This window comes from Vitis vinifera, chromosome 4, assembly GCF_030704535.1.
Source record: "Vitis vinifera cultivar Pinot Noir 40024 chromosome 4, ASM3070453v1".
In the NCBI taxonomy this organism is placed as follows: Eukaryota; Viridiplantae; Streptophyta; class Magnoliopsida; order Vitales; family Vitaceae; genus Vitis; species Vitis vinifera.
The window spans coordinates 11,807,127-11,822,138 of NC_081808.1; the positions used below are offsets into that span (position 1 = coordinate 11,807,127).

Consider the following 15,012-nt stretch of genomic DNA (forward strand, 5'->3'; position numbering starts at 1 on the left):
TCAATCCGATCATGCCACGTATACATTTTAGGTTCCGTTTCTTTATTTTAAAATATGATCTCATTGTTTTATATTTTGATCTTATTTTTTTTTATATAACTACCTCATTTGTTTCACTCTTGTCAAATCCCACAAGTGAATATAAAGTTGGATTTATATTGGATCTCACTTGAATCGGTCCATGTATCATCTTGGGGAGAAGTTTGGTTTCAAATGCAGGTTCGAATAGGAGGAGAGACTTAGATTTCATTGTAAAATTTCAAACTTTCTAAGTTATTTGTCAATTTTCCTTTTCAATTTTAACCTGAGAGTAATTTTATAGGTGGCAAGGGTTTAGAGAGAGTCTCTTGGTTAGCTTAATAAATAAATGAGATCTTATGACATGGAGTAACAATAAAGAGTAATTAACGAGTGATATTGGGCCCAAAGCCCAAGAGCGGCCCATGAGTAGGATGTTGCTTTCCCCGTTCGTCAAATTCCTTTTCTTGGAAGGAGTTGAACAAAACCAAAAGGGTGAGGTCGTAAGCGAAAAGCAAAACAAATACAAACATCGCTTCCCGTCTTCCTCTCTATATCTTCTCCCTCACATCTCCTCAATTTTTTTGTGCAATTTCTCTCTGCATCCACCTCCATCTATTTCATCTTCTCTCTCAGGACCTGCTGATATCGATTCCATGGCGACCATCGGCCACAACAATCTCAATGCAAAATTGGTGAGTAGATGCTCCTTTAGGGTTTCGCTTTGATCCTCTTCCCCTTGTATCCTCTCTAATTTCCACGACTCCGATCTCAGGTTCTTCTTGGTGACATGGGAGCCGGAAAGTCCAGTCTCGTCTTGCGCTTTGTCAAGGGCCAGTTTCTTGAATTCCAGGTTAGTGATCTGGTGCTTGGCTATTAAGAAAGCTTAGATGGAAAAATAAAAGTGAAGAATTTTGAATTTTTTTTTTTTTTCGTAATATGGTAAGAATCCACCTAGATTGACGCTTTTCGAGTGTTTGAAAGAACTGCAAGTGTTGTGTTAAGGTACTTTCAGGCAGAAGAGATTGAGAATTTAGAAGTTCTTTATAGTGAATCAGAGGTTTTTGAACTTGGAATTTTTTTAGGTACTCTATTTTGAGTCATCTGGTTGTGTTAGAATTAGTGAAATTGAGGTTTTTTGATAATTTCTTTGTGGCTGTTGATGACAATTGTGGCGGTGGTGATGATAGGAATCTACAATTGGAGCGGCGTTCTTTTCACAGACACTAGCGGTAAATGATGCCACAGTGAAGTTTGAGATATGGGACACAGCTGGGCAGGAGAGGTACCACAGCTTAGCTCCGATGTACTATAGAGGTGCTGCTGCGGCCATAATTGTCTATGACATTACTAGCACAGTATGATTTCCATTGCCCTTACTTTATTGTTGTTTTTTTGTTAAAATTTTCTTTTTGTTTTTTCATTTTTATTTTCTTATTTTTTTGGTTGAATTTATACTACGATTTGGATAAGCTTTTGGAAGTATTGGGTCTGCACATGAATGGTTGAACTAAAAGCCAGGAGTTTTTGGTTTTTGATAAATTGTGTACTGTTTTTACACATTCTAGTTTGATAATGTTATTGCTGCTTATGCTCTATTGAATCATTTGTGTCTATTGATGAAACTTAAGTTGCTCCAGATGTCTTTGAAGTTTTGTTCTTCTTTCATCAAGCTTAACATTTCCTTATTCAATTTGTCTGCTTTCTGACATTTTAGGAGTCATTTGCACGGGCTAAGAAGTGGGTGCAAGAACTTCAGAAACAAGGTACATAGAGTTGAACTTGTTTGTTTCATTATAAAGAGTGTAAGGAGTAGGGCATACATTTCTCCTCCAGCACTTGTCTTGTAATTTAATTATTTTAATTAATTTCTTCCTTGTACTTAATTTTCATTTTTTTTAATTTCCTTGTTGTATCTTTATTGTGAACTCTTCCTTTCTTTCTGATACTAATAAACTTGTATTTTATAAGAAAGTGGCAATTTATGATTTCTTTGGAAAAATTGTATGGAAAAAAACCACACATTAAAGCCTAAAAATTTTCCCACATCCTCAATGATTTCCATATTGAGGAAAAGATTAAGAAAATATTTTCTATGAGCACATTCAAACACACCAGGATGATCAGAGGCTTCAAAATAAATAATTTTGTGAAACATATGACCTTTCACACCTTTCTATGTGGAAAAACAAAACTAATTATCCATTTAATCAAATTCATGCTTATGAGTAAATTGAAACTAAGTCCAACTCAATAATTCAGTTCCATTGAATCAAAATGCAGGGAAAAGCAGAATGAATTTGTAATAACAAAGATGCATTTTTCATTGGGCAGGTTTTATAACTAAAGGAAAGATTTTTTTTGTTTTTTAATTTTTTTTATAGCTAATAAACTGTAGTAAACTACTATAATGATTTGTTTGCTATTTGGATCTATCTATGCTATCTATGACCTGGAAAAAAAACAGATCTATCCATGCTGCTTTTGATAGATTAATGATCGAATTTCCTTTTTCGCTGCCTCAGCCTAAGTGCTTTTCTGGTTTCCCCTTTTTCCCTTGTGCACAACAACTTCAATAAAATCATATCTCACTGCTGGTGTTTTCCTTGTTCTCCATTACACATGTCCAATAAATGGTACATCTAGTCTCTCATAGATCCATTCATTTTATACTCTTATCCTTTTTCATTTTTTCATTTATTTATCTTAATATTCTTATTTCAGATATTGTCTATTTTTGACTATGATACTTGGACTCTTCTACTTACCCAACATACCATATCAACATAGAATGACAAGGGTTTGGGTGTAGGATCCTTTTTGGATGTTTCTTTCTGCCTTTTATATTTGCTGTTTGATCAGAAAAGAAGGGGAATATTATTTTATCAAGGATGTGTTAATTATTTGATTTTAATGGACTTTCAATTGATTTTTTTCTCATTATTATGTCATATCCAAGTGCCATTCAAGATCATTTTTCAGTTGAGTCCCCATTCACTTAGATTCACACCTGCACTTGACGCTTGTACCTAAACCCATGCAACATAGATTCTTGAACATTTTTCTTATGTGCCAAACATTTTTTACCACAAAGCAAGGTTGATAGTCTGTTAAATATTTTTCTTATTATGGTTTTTCAGCATCTTATAGTACCCTAGAAGCACTTCTTGACTTTGACCACCTCGTTCTAACTCTATGAGTTATGTCCTCTTTTAATTGTTGTTGTTGATGACTGGTCCTGTGTAATGAAAATAGGCACTTTTTAGGTATTCTTGATATCGATTTCAAAATTGCCTTATTTCTTCTCAGCATTTCAAAGTTGCATCCCATATACTTCATGTTAGTCCTACTTATCCTAAAGCCTTGAAGATTCCAAACTGTTTCAGCCAAGAATTTCGTGAACTACACATTCTCTAGTTCTTTTCATTTTTTTTCTTTAGGAAGCAGATGGTAGGGGTGGGTTTTTCTGATTTGTCAGTTGGAGTTATATGGCTGTTTTGGGTTTGTTACACAGGTAACCCTAACATGGTTATGGCGCTTGCTGGGAACAAAGCTGATTTAGAAGATAAGAGGAAAGTGACTGCTGAAGTAAGTGCTATCTCTTTATTATTTACTGTTACTTGGTGTTCTTTGGGTTCAGTATGGACTAGAGATTCTTACAATAACTTCTTATCCCCAGCCCATCTTCTTGTTTTAACAGTTCTTTTTGTTGATAGACTGCTTCTGCCCTTTTGTTGGAGGGTGGTCTCATTTCTGTTTCATACTTAAATGTCCTCTCTTGCTCTCTCTCTCTCTTAAGAACTTTATAAATATGTTCTTTGGTCATAATAATTTCTGTTTGTAGCTAAAAAAAATACTTACTAATTTCTGTTTGTAGCTACTGATGTGGACAGTGCATGAATACAACTTTTATGTGGAGTTCTGACATTAATTTGCTTGGAAATATTAGTATAGCTACTGTTAATACCTCATCACAATTCCAATCATTCTGATCAATCTTTGTGGAGAAATTGGCATGATGCTCAATGTTATTGGGCAATCAAGCTGCCATGGCAACCATGCTAGGTTTTAATTATGAACTTCAAGTTGAACTTTAGTCAGTTTAGAGGTGGACAATATTCATGAACCTGCAAATGTACATACCTTGACTTCAGAAAGCTTGAAACATGACTGTCCTCCTTTGAAGGAATAATTTTGGTTCTGGATATAGATGCAAAATATAGAACCTTGAGGTGTTGATGTCTTGTTTGATGTGAGGAATCGGAGAATTTTATGTGATTTGTATTGCGGCAAAGAGATCTTTGCTAGATTTCTTCTTCTCCATCTGTTGTTAGAACTCAATCCATTGTCAAATGGATCTGATGTGCTAAAATTGTTTTTCATTGAATTTTTGTTTTTAACTTGCATGTTTTGGACAAGCTAGAAAATTCCTTCCATTTGCTCATCTGTAAATTAACATGGAAAAGGAGACCATTTTGCTGCAGAGGTGAATAGTGTGCTATAGAAACTTATTCTTTCCTTGTTCATCATTCTACCCAAGAAGTGTAAAGTTGTCTGGTTTGTCTTCTCTATTCAAAAGAAGTTATCAGTGTGCTTAGGAGAAAGCATAAAGAGAAGCATGTATCTCCTAGCACCAATGCCATGTTATTGTTATTGTTACTATTGCAAAGTCAATTATGCTTCCTTCTTTTGTTTTTCTTTGGTCTCCCTCTGGCAACGGGATAAACTATGAGCTCTTCCTTTTTTTGTTTTTCTTTGGTGTCCCTTAGGCAACTGGATAAACTATGTTCTGAACTTTAGTAGTTCTCTCTCTCTCTCTCAAGGTTTTCTTTCTTACCCTATCTAGATCTGTTTTCCCTATTTTATCCTCTTTTGCTTTTCTAAGGTGGCGTTTGTTTTTTGGCTTTTTACTGAAAGCAATTTGCTTTAAAAATTTAGGTTGTTTGTTTTTTTAGTTTTTGATGACTTATTACTGAATTTTTAAAATTTTTCGCTAAATAGAAAAAACCAAAATTTTTGGCTTTTTCTAAATAGAAAAAGCCAGATTTTTAAACATCCCCAAATACGATTGCAAGCCGATGCCCAACCCTAGCCCACCCATCCCTTGTAGCTCTCTGCAACCGGCGATCCTTTGTCATCGATCTCTTTGTCAAGAATCGGGATCGCCTCAAGAAACCCAGAAAAAGGTGTTCTCGTGTCTCCAATCCAGTCCTGCAGCAGCCTGTGGAGCCTCAACGGCGTCCCGAGTCTGTGCAGGCTCTGGTGTCTTCGGATTCTTTTTCGGAGATCAGGAGCATTGAATGTGAAGAAGAGGAGATTGGTGGTATTGATGGGGGTAGTCTGGTAGATGGTGGTGGTGAGGTTGAAGAGAGCGTCGGAAGGCCGAGTGGGAGGGGAGTGACTGTGGCGGTTTTGAAGATGTCGGTGGTTGTAATTCTTGCTTTGGGGACGAAGAAGCTCGCGGTTGGTATCACAATGTCTGTTTTGACCAAACAGACAACATTGAATCCACCAGAGGCTCCCACTCCCAGAACTCTGAGCAATGCTTCGGTTGAAGAAATTCAGATTGCTGAATCTCAGTTTGTTGGGTAGAGCATTTGCGCTCAAATTGTTTGTTAGGATGCCCATGAGAGTTCTTAAATCATGTGGAATACCCCCCTCCAAATGATTGAACGCCATTGAAAGCTGTTGAAGAGATGAGAGGTTTCCCAAAGTAAATGGGATAACCCCTGTTAGAGCTGAATCTCAGTTTGTCGGGTAGAGCATTTGCGCTCAAATTGTTTGTTAGGATGCCCATGAGAGTTCTTAAATCATGTGGAATACCCCCCTCCAAATGATTGAATGCCATTGAAAGCTGTTGAAGAGATGAGAGGTTTCCCAAAGTAAATGGGATAACCCCTGTTAGATTGTTCTGCCCAAGCCTCAGAATTAGCAGTTTCGACATATGGCCAAAATGGAAGGGAATCTGCCCCGTAAGATTGTTCCTTGTCAAGTACTAGCATAGACACTGACCAAAGAGAGGTGTTTGATTAATTGGGCTTGTATTTGTTTGCCCTCTTGAAGAGCCAAGGCTTGGGCACATGAAGTGAGCACAAAACAGAAAGTGTACTCATTGGGTATAGGCCTTGGTGGAGCAGCTTGTGGTAAAAGTGGAGGGAATTAAGTGGATGTGAAGTTTGTGAAAAGGTATTAGTACTTAATAGAAATAAAATTTTAAAGAAACAAACAACTTAATACTTAATACTATTAAGCATTATTTAGTATAAAGTTAAATATAAGTTCTATTTAGAATTTAGCCAAAAAAACAAATGGCACCTAAATTTTCCTCATGTCACCTTAGCTGCAGGACAGTACTACAGTATGGTCTTCTTCAAGATTTGAAATTTAAGTGATTCTTTTACATGTTCAGAAGATTCAATCTTTTTGTGAAAGTGCTTTTTTGTTTACTTATAAAGATAGGTAGAAGAGTGGAACCAAAGTTTGTCTGTCTTAAAAACATCTCTTGCTGTGAGACTTCCTTCATTGATTGCCAAGATTTTTCTAATTTCGGTTGTTTAGCTTTTAAAACATATTTGGACCCATCATCTGTTGGATCCCACTTAGATGATCAGAATAACAAATATTTGATGTGCATATTTGGACTTATTTAATGAAACATTTTCTTTTTCCTGGTTCTTTTGTTTTTCTTTTTCCCTCCCTAATTCATATATTAAGTTCCTGTTGTCACATGGAGGTTCTGATCCTGTTTGTATATTTCATGGTGAGGTTAGAATCTGAGCTATTAGTTGCAGGAAGTATAAGTATTTCATAGCAGGACCATGACTCTGTTTCCACGGTCTTTGACTTGAAGGTTACAGCGGAACAATTGTATTGTAACATGTTATGAAATTCCTAATTTTCAACTGAATTTTCATCAGTTCTAAATGGTTTTGGACTGTAATGTTATCTAAGAAAACAAATGGAGTTGAATTGGGCTGTCTCTGAAAAGTATCTTGTATATTTAATTTAGTTACCTGCTAAGCGTTTAGCATATTTTGCAGGAGGCACGTGTCTATGCTGAAGAAAATGGCCTTTTCTTCACGGAGACCTCTGCCAAAACAGCCGTAAATGTCAATGATACATTTTATGAAATAGGTATTTAATTTTCTTTCCTTCTGAATGGTACAGTAGCATAATGTTGGCTGCTATAATTGGTTTGAACTTTGTGATATGCACTGTGTGGTTGCAATTCTTTATTTTCTCCTTTTCCACTATGATTATATTTCCTTCATTGTTATAGAAGGAAGTTTGTTTTCTTTTCTCTATTTTTGAATTTGCTTGTCTTATATTGTGAAATTTTACCCTCATTGCTAATAGTTTGGCATTGGCTTTTTCAACTTCTAATTTTTTAGTTTGCTGTTTTCTTCATAATGGTTCTCTTTGAAGGACAGTTCTTCCCCAACTCCCAACACACATGCACATCCACAAATAATGAGCTGTACTGAGCATCCATCCTGTCTAGTTCACATCTTTGAAATCTGATTTATATCACCTGATGCCATAGCTCTAGTGATACGACTTTTAGGTATATTACCCACTTTCCATTTAGGTGATCCTTTCTTAATTGCTTCCATTTCTTATTTGAGTGATGAGCCATACAAAGAAAAAGGAAAAAAAAGGAAAAAGCAGTAGAGGAAAAAAAAAAAAAAAAATTCGGAGAAGGAATAAGGCATTGTGTAGGAAGGAGAGAGAGAGAGATTTTAAAATTGGTTAAAAAAAAGGAGGTGGCTGTTTCGAAGGAGCTCCATGCATAATGTCCATAGAAAAACAAAAGAATAGAAGTGTGTTAGATTAGATACTGATGAAAAAATTAGTGACACTTGTTGCCTTGTTAGAAAAGTGTATGATTTCTTTAGAATAATGAAAACTATAATTGGTTTTTCTAATTTCAGAAAAGGGATTTTGTGGGGGATGGGTAATCATCCAAAATTTGAAATTTAAAACAAAATAATTAAATCTTAATTAATGATTGAAGTCCTTTGTATGAAATTCAATCTACCATCTAGATGAAAGTACTTCAGAAATAAAGAAGACTTTTGAATCTTCATTAACTGATGAAGTCTTCTATAAAAATTCAATCCCTATCTTAAAGAGGTTTCTCCAGTTTTATAAGTATTATAGGTCTGATGGAGATTGTTCATATTTTCATATTTAAATTTTGGAAAAATAGTCTTAGGAAGAGTTAGCCATTTTTGGGTATTATCATCTATTGGGCATATTGGTGGATGTCCAACTGCAATTTCAGTTAAAGGAACAAAAGAGTTCTATGGGTTTTATTGGATATTCTAAAACTAAGAATGCCTCTTATCTATAGAACTGACGCATGGAAAAGGCTTTTCTTCCTAATTTAAATCCATTTTCAGTTGAATGAAGTAAAGAATGCTTCAATTTTGTGGGTTCTATGAGACTCATAGTCAATTTTCCAGAATTCAAACTTAAAATCCCTTTTTCTTGAAAAGAAAAAAAATTGCAAAAAGGATTAATTTTAAATTTCCTAAAATTTATGAGTTCTATGGGTTTATAAGACTTATAACTAATTTTAAAAATCATTTTTCTTTAAACATATTAGAAAGGATTAGTTTCACAAACTTAGTAGAAAGGATAATTTTTTTTTTGACCAGAGTAGGAAGGATTATTTTCAGGTCCCTAAAATTTTATAGGTTCTATGGGGTCCACACCCAATTAAAAAAAATCAAATTTAAGAATTATTATTGTTATTATTATTATTATTTGGTAAAATCAACATAAAAGATTATTTTGTAATAATCATTGTGCGTTGTCAACTAAGGATTTTTTTTTTTGGGGTCTAAATCTTTATTATCAATGATCGACTTTTGAGACATTTAAATCTCAAAACTTGATTTTGATCTTAAATGAAGCATAGCTAAAACAAAACAATGAAACGACATAATAATTTGATAAAATAAAACCTCTAAACATACACGTGTGCATATGTATTTGTTACAATTTATTTGAGGTGATGTGTTGTAAATTCAAATAAATAAATAAATATTCTTCCAATCTTGAATTGGATTGATATCTGGCATAGGGTATGTAGTATAGGAGATTAAACTAAGGCGGGGAGGTTTTGGGTTGTGGGGAATGGACCACAACTTTCAGTGAAATGTTTATCTCATTTGAATAAGTAGGCCTTACATGATTTATAGTTTTAAAAAATCCCGCTTTGTAAGAAGGGATTCTAATTAAGAACTATAATATTTTCAACATATTTGAAAACATTATGATTATTATGCCAAAATGGTTGTTAGGTGGACAATTTGATGCCCTTGAAAGGTTATTACACTTGTTTTACCTTGATTACCTGTTTTATTTGTTTCTCTATGGGGGGGATAGCTTGAAAATTCATTTTTAAGAAAATAATTGGCAGGGCAAGCTATCTCTTAGTTTCCAGTTTCTAACCATCTTTAGGGCTATAAGAACTAGAGATTTTTTTTTTTTTTAAATTTAATTTAATTTAATTTATAATTTATTTCTTTTATCTTAGGCCTTTCCTCTTGCCCTTCTTCATAGAATTTTAATTTCTGCCACAACTTCTATGATCAGGAATTTAAGGAGCTAGTGATGGGTGTCTTATATTCTCACTACTATATTTGTCTTTATTTTTTTTTTATTTATATATTTTTTTTTATGATAACTAAGGAACCTTCCATGGCCAAGCCCTTAGGACTCTTCACAAGGACCAAAATCTCGGGGTGCTGATCGTCCTGACAACAACTAGCACCGGGCAAATTTAGGATATCATCAGTGGTAGGATTCAAACCCTAGACCATGTGCCACTTATTGGGACCACACTCCCTAGTGTTCGCCCTGACCAATTGGGCTACCTTGACGGGTTTATATTCTCACTACTATGTGCATCTTTCACTTACTTTTTCAGATGTCGGTTCTATGGCATGTGTCTAGTGTCATTGTGATCCAGATTATTTGCCGAAAAAGAAATGCCAGGATTTTTTAAGATAGATGGAGATCTATGGAGGCTTTTTGAAGCTTGGTTTTACTTCTTTGTGGACCTCGAGGATTGTATTTACTTGTACCCTTTGAGTTTGTTAATGCTAGATTGAAATTTCAGTTGTAGATCTAAGAATTTAGGTGGGAAGTCTCAACGCATATGGATTCTTTTTGCAGTGGGTTATTTCTAGTTTAATTGTGACAAATGTTCCTTGGGTAACCTTGGATGACTAGGGATTGAATGAGTGTTTAGAGAACTAGACCACTTTCCAAACTAGTAAGAGAGTGTCTAATTGTTGAAGCTGAAATTCAAGCACCTTTAAAGGTTTTGTTGTAGATCAAAGTTTTAAGATTTTTACATTAATAGGTGAGGGTGACTTCGTTATCGTCATTTCGTGGGTGTTCAAGTGAGAAAGAAGTCCATGGAAGTATTATGCGTGGATCTATCAAATTGTTGATGTTGCAATTGGGCTTTATGTGTTGCTAACCAAGAAGTGTATCATTTAGCCTAGTGAAGGGCTAAACACTTAGTATCCTTTATTGGGGACTTTTTATGCCCTTGACATGTGCAATGTGGTCATGTTTGTACATTGTTTTGGTTTCATTTTTAAGATGTGTAGTTTGTTTTGCTTTCTTTTGGAGGTATAAATGTACCTTCCTTTTTATAAGTCTTTAAATCTTTGAAGAATTTCTCATCTTTCATCATATTTACCGAACTTATCAAGTTCAACACAATGAATTATTTGTTCTTGATAAAGTTTTAAAAAAATTATTATTTATTGTTTAGGTGTCGTTTGGATACACATCTTGTTTTCTATTTTTCTTTTAAAGCTAGTAATAATTCTGTCATAAGAACTCTTAGAGACTTATCTTAAAAAGATAATGATTTTTAAAAATTATTTTACCATCTTAAATTTTAAAATTTTTAATAGTGATTTTTAAGAGTATAAGATACATCCATACTTTGTGTAAGAGTTCTTACATTTATATACAATTTAGTACTATTTTTTGTTTTTAAAAACAAAAAAAGGGTAGGGTATCTAAACAAGCACTTAGTTATTTACTTTTTTCAACAAGTCTGGCCTACAAACTAATAAAATCTTGTACCTATTGTGGGTATAAGAGAAATTAATTGTGTTGGGTGGAAGTTATTACATTTTTGTTGAACACATATAACAAGGGCTATAGGAGATTGATCCCTCGGAAAATTAAGGGCTTATTTGGTTGTTGTTTTCAAGAATTGTTTTCTATTCTTGAAAATAAAAAACACTAAAAACTTATTTGATAGAGGAAGTAGTTTTTGTTTTTATTGTTCCCCGTGTTCTCAAAATGGCTCCTTTTAGAAAACAAAGAAAATGTTGTTTTCCTTGTTTTTTGACTGTTTAAAGAACAAAAGAAGATATTAGAGAACATTTTGTTCTCTGTGTTTTTCTTCTCCCTGTTCTCACCTTTCCTTAGTGGTTTCTCCTGTGGTTTCTCAGCTACCAAATAGAGGTTTAATTCAAATTGCTCAAACCATAAACCAAAAATGACTTCAAACATTCTAGAGAATTAAAACAAAATGAATAAGATCATTACAATAAAAAGAATTCCAAATTTAAAAAAAAAAAGAAAGAGTTTCCAAGAAACAAATAAAAATGGCGAATATACCTTTGATCCCTAGAGATGTTTGGCCTGAGCCAACAACGATCAATGCGTGCTTGATCTGAACCAACTTTCCTGAAAGACTGTCTCGTGACATACAAAGATGTGAGAAGATCGAAAATGTGAGTCTCTGCATGTGAATCTAGTGAATCAATCACTTACATGAAAATGGTGAGGGAGAATGAGTATTGACTATCTCCCATGTTTGTTTACCAAGAAAATCTAGAGAGGGAAGAAAGTAGAGAGAAAAGGGATTGAAACTTGATGTTTTGGAACTGAGATGGAGGAGAAAATGGTTTTAATTTTCTTGCTAGAGAAGAAGAGAAGTATGGGCTTCGGTCTTTGGACTAAAACAAAGCCCATAAAGTCCATTTAGTTTAAATGGTATAATTTTTTTTTTTTTAATTTAAATGAATTATGCATATAAAAATTATTTATATATTTGTAATATCAAATTAATTGAAGACAACACTTGTTAATTGGAAAAAAAAAAAGCCAACATCCAAACATATTTTTTGTTTTACTTGCTTTAACAAACTTTTTTATTAATTCAACCAAACATGTATTATTTTTTGGTTTTTCAGAAAAAACTGTTTTTCGGAATTCAGTTCCCAAACATATATATATATATATATATATTTTTCCTTGAAACACCAAAAACTGTTTTTAAAAACTGTTCTCAAAAACTATTTTCCAGAATAATTTTAAAAAATAACAACCAAACAGACCCTAAGCTTCTTTTATTTATATACTTAGTTGCATGCCATTCTATTTTCCTCCTTTCTTCTCAAGATCATCTCCTTCTCGGTCCCTTTCTCTTCTTTTACACCTTTTCTTTGCCCCATTTTATTTATTTTTTGAATTATTTTTATTTTTTTATTGATGAGCATTCTTCTACACCTTTTTTCCCCTCAGGAATAACAATCATTCCAGTCTTCTCTTTGTGAGAGATATCTGTCACTTCAATGTATTTTCCTCTTTTGATTCAAGCCATAATTGCTAAAGGCCCACCTCATTTGTTAAGGTGGTGGCCTTGTTTGAAGAGATGTGTTTTGTCATTCTTTTCCCTTTTTCTTTTTCTAAACTCATGTTAGAATGATGTCATTTTGGTCCTCTAAACTGAACATGCTTAGTGATGTATGAGTATATGATAAATGTTTGCAGGTGTAATTTTATAGCATCTTATAGAAGTCCACATCTGCCTTAGGTCATACTTTGCTTTACTCATGCACATGGCTCGCCTTACGCCTTGCACCTAGGTTTGCCAAGATATTTTTTCACTTTAGTGGTGCCTTTTGGAACTATGTTTCAGACAAATCTTCACTGTCAAGATAGGAAATTCCCCGTAGCTGTTCCACAGGCCAGGCTGCTCCCCATTGTTTAAATGCTTTGAAATTTCTACCAACTTACACGTGTCAAAGGATACTAGATAGTTTCTACTGGGCTCTGACACTACGTTTCCTTGTCAATCCTTGCCAATGAATTTCTCATTTTTCTTACATTAGGCTTCTGAGGAAACTATGGTTTGCTCAAGTCCCAATTGTCAATCTAAAGATAGGTGTACTAAACTGCTAATAGACAGGTATTATTTTGAGCAATGGATTTGCTTCTAGATCCTTGAGTTTTTCAGCATATCATAGATCTTCTTCAATCTATTTGGGTTCCAGTTATTCGACGAAGTAAAAAATCAATTAAAAAAAATTATGAAAACCCCTAAAGAATTTAATAAGTTATGCTGATGCATATCACTATTCCCAATACATGCATCCATCTAACATACAGAGAGATACTGTGGCATTCAGCACCAGCGTTATACTTGGTACTATGCTTTGAGGAAATTCATCCATGCCAAGAGGGTTGTGCTTGCTTGATTATCTAGAAATTAATTAATGTTATTAATGGTATTTTGGCTCATCAGATGAAACTGAAAATTTATCTTTGGTTAGTGAGGGTTTCTTTGCAAAGCAGCAGCTAATATTACTACTATTTTGTATAATCCATGCATCTCGTTTATTGCTCATAAAATGCAGAGCCATGGCATTCTGTTGTTACCTTATGGAGAAGTTCATTTGGATTTGAATTGATGAGGTTGCTAGTTTTCCTAGGGAGTAGCCATGTTGAGACTAATATTGCACAAGTAACCAATTGAAGCATCATTTCTTTCTTCTTAGGGAAGTTGTTTGGATTTTGGACAAGCTTATGGAGTATAACTGTTGGTGGTCCTAAGTTTTTGTCCAGATTTCAGGATGATGAATAATGCCCTTGATTACACTCATCTGGTTCCTTAGCTTGTTATAATTGAAATTATTTTAAAATTTATTGAGGTTTTATGAAAGTTATTATCTTGACTGAAAAGCATTAATTTACAAACATATATACTATTATCAGGGAAATATCTAGGGAAAGCATTTGTGAGTATTAAACATGCTCTCTGCAATGTGTTCCTTGGTTTCGTTTTTTTGTTTTTATATATTTTGTTGAGTCACAGTGTATTAGACAATTAATTGTGATTAGTCTTTCTTTATACAGCATTATACTTATAAAAGCCTTCTATTACTGTTTTCTTACCGCCTTTGGAACACATTCAAACTCTTTGTGGTCTGTGACTTGGGATTTCCTTTGGTGTAAAACAGCTAAGAGATTGCCCAGAGCTCAGCCTGCTCAGAATCCAGCTGGGATGGTTCTGGTGGACAGACCAGCGGAAAGTTCCCAAGCTGCATCATGCTGTTCCTAAGTATTGTCTTATATGCTCTGCTCCTTTCTTAGATTCTCTTTCTTTGTTTTGTTCCTTGTTTTATGGCTTCTTTGTGGGTTGTTTTAACATATTTCAGTGGTGTTGCCTCTCGGAATTGAAACAAGCATTTGTAACTAATGATGCATATAAGGAAACAATCATTCACTGTGGAATAGATGCTGTGAAATATTTAGAATACCATGTACATGGGCACTTCTAAATGAGTGAAGAACCTGTGCCAGATGCATATTCTACTTGTGTAATAAGTACTTTATTCTTATTCTTGAGTTCTCCCTCATTTGGTTGTTAGCTATCATGATCTGCTAGCTGAATGAACTTTGTATCGGATCACTAAAGCATTTTATGAAAATGTATTTGAAAATAATGTAGCACACATTTCAACAGGTGTCAATTTCACAACAGGGGTGATGAAGTGCTGTTTGAGAACTTTCTTTTTGACCTTCTCATGTTGTAAATTGTGGATGAGATAAGATCAGGGATGGTATAAAAGGGGAAAAAGAGCAGCATAGCATTTCCCATTACGCCTGCAAGCCCTATTTATGCGTAAGCATAAAGTTATGAATAAGACGTGCAGAAGGCCCACACCC

The 15,012-nt window shown here is 34.2% G+C and overlaps 1 protein-coding gene across 1 annotated transcript; it reads left to right on the forward strand.

Annotated features, from left to right (window-relative positions):
- Positions 1 to 471: 471 nt before the first annotated feature.
- On the forward strand, positions 472 to 14,786 carry LOC100258211 (ras-related protein Rab5-like). The gene is made up of 8 exons (XM_002272133.4): positions 472 to 713; positions 794 to 871; positions 1,209 to 1,376; positions 1,736 to 1,784; positions 3,533 to 3,606; positions 7,059 to 7,152; positions 14,304 to 14,404; positions 14,502 to 14,786. The coding sequence occupies exons 1-7, from the start codon at positions 675 to 677 to the stop codon at positions 14,402 to 14,404; spliced, it is 603 nt and encodes a 200-aa protein (XP_002272169.1). The 5' UTR covers positions 472 to 674; the 3' UTR covers positions 14,502 to 14,786.
- Positions 14,787 to 15,012: the final 226 nt, after the last annotated feature.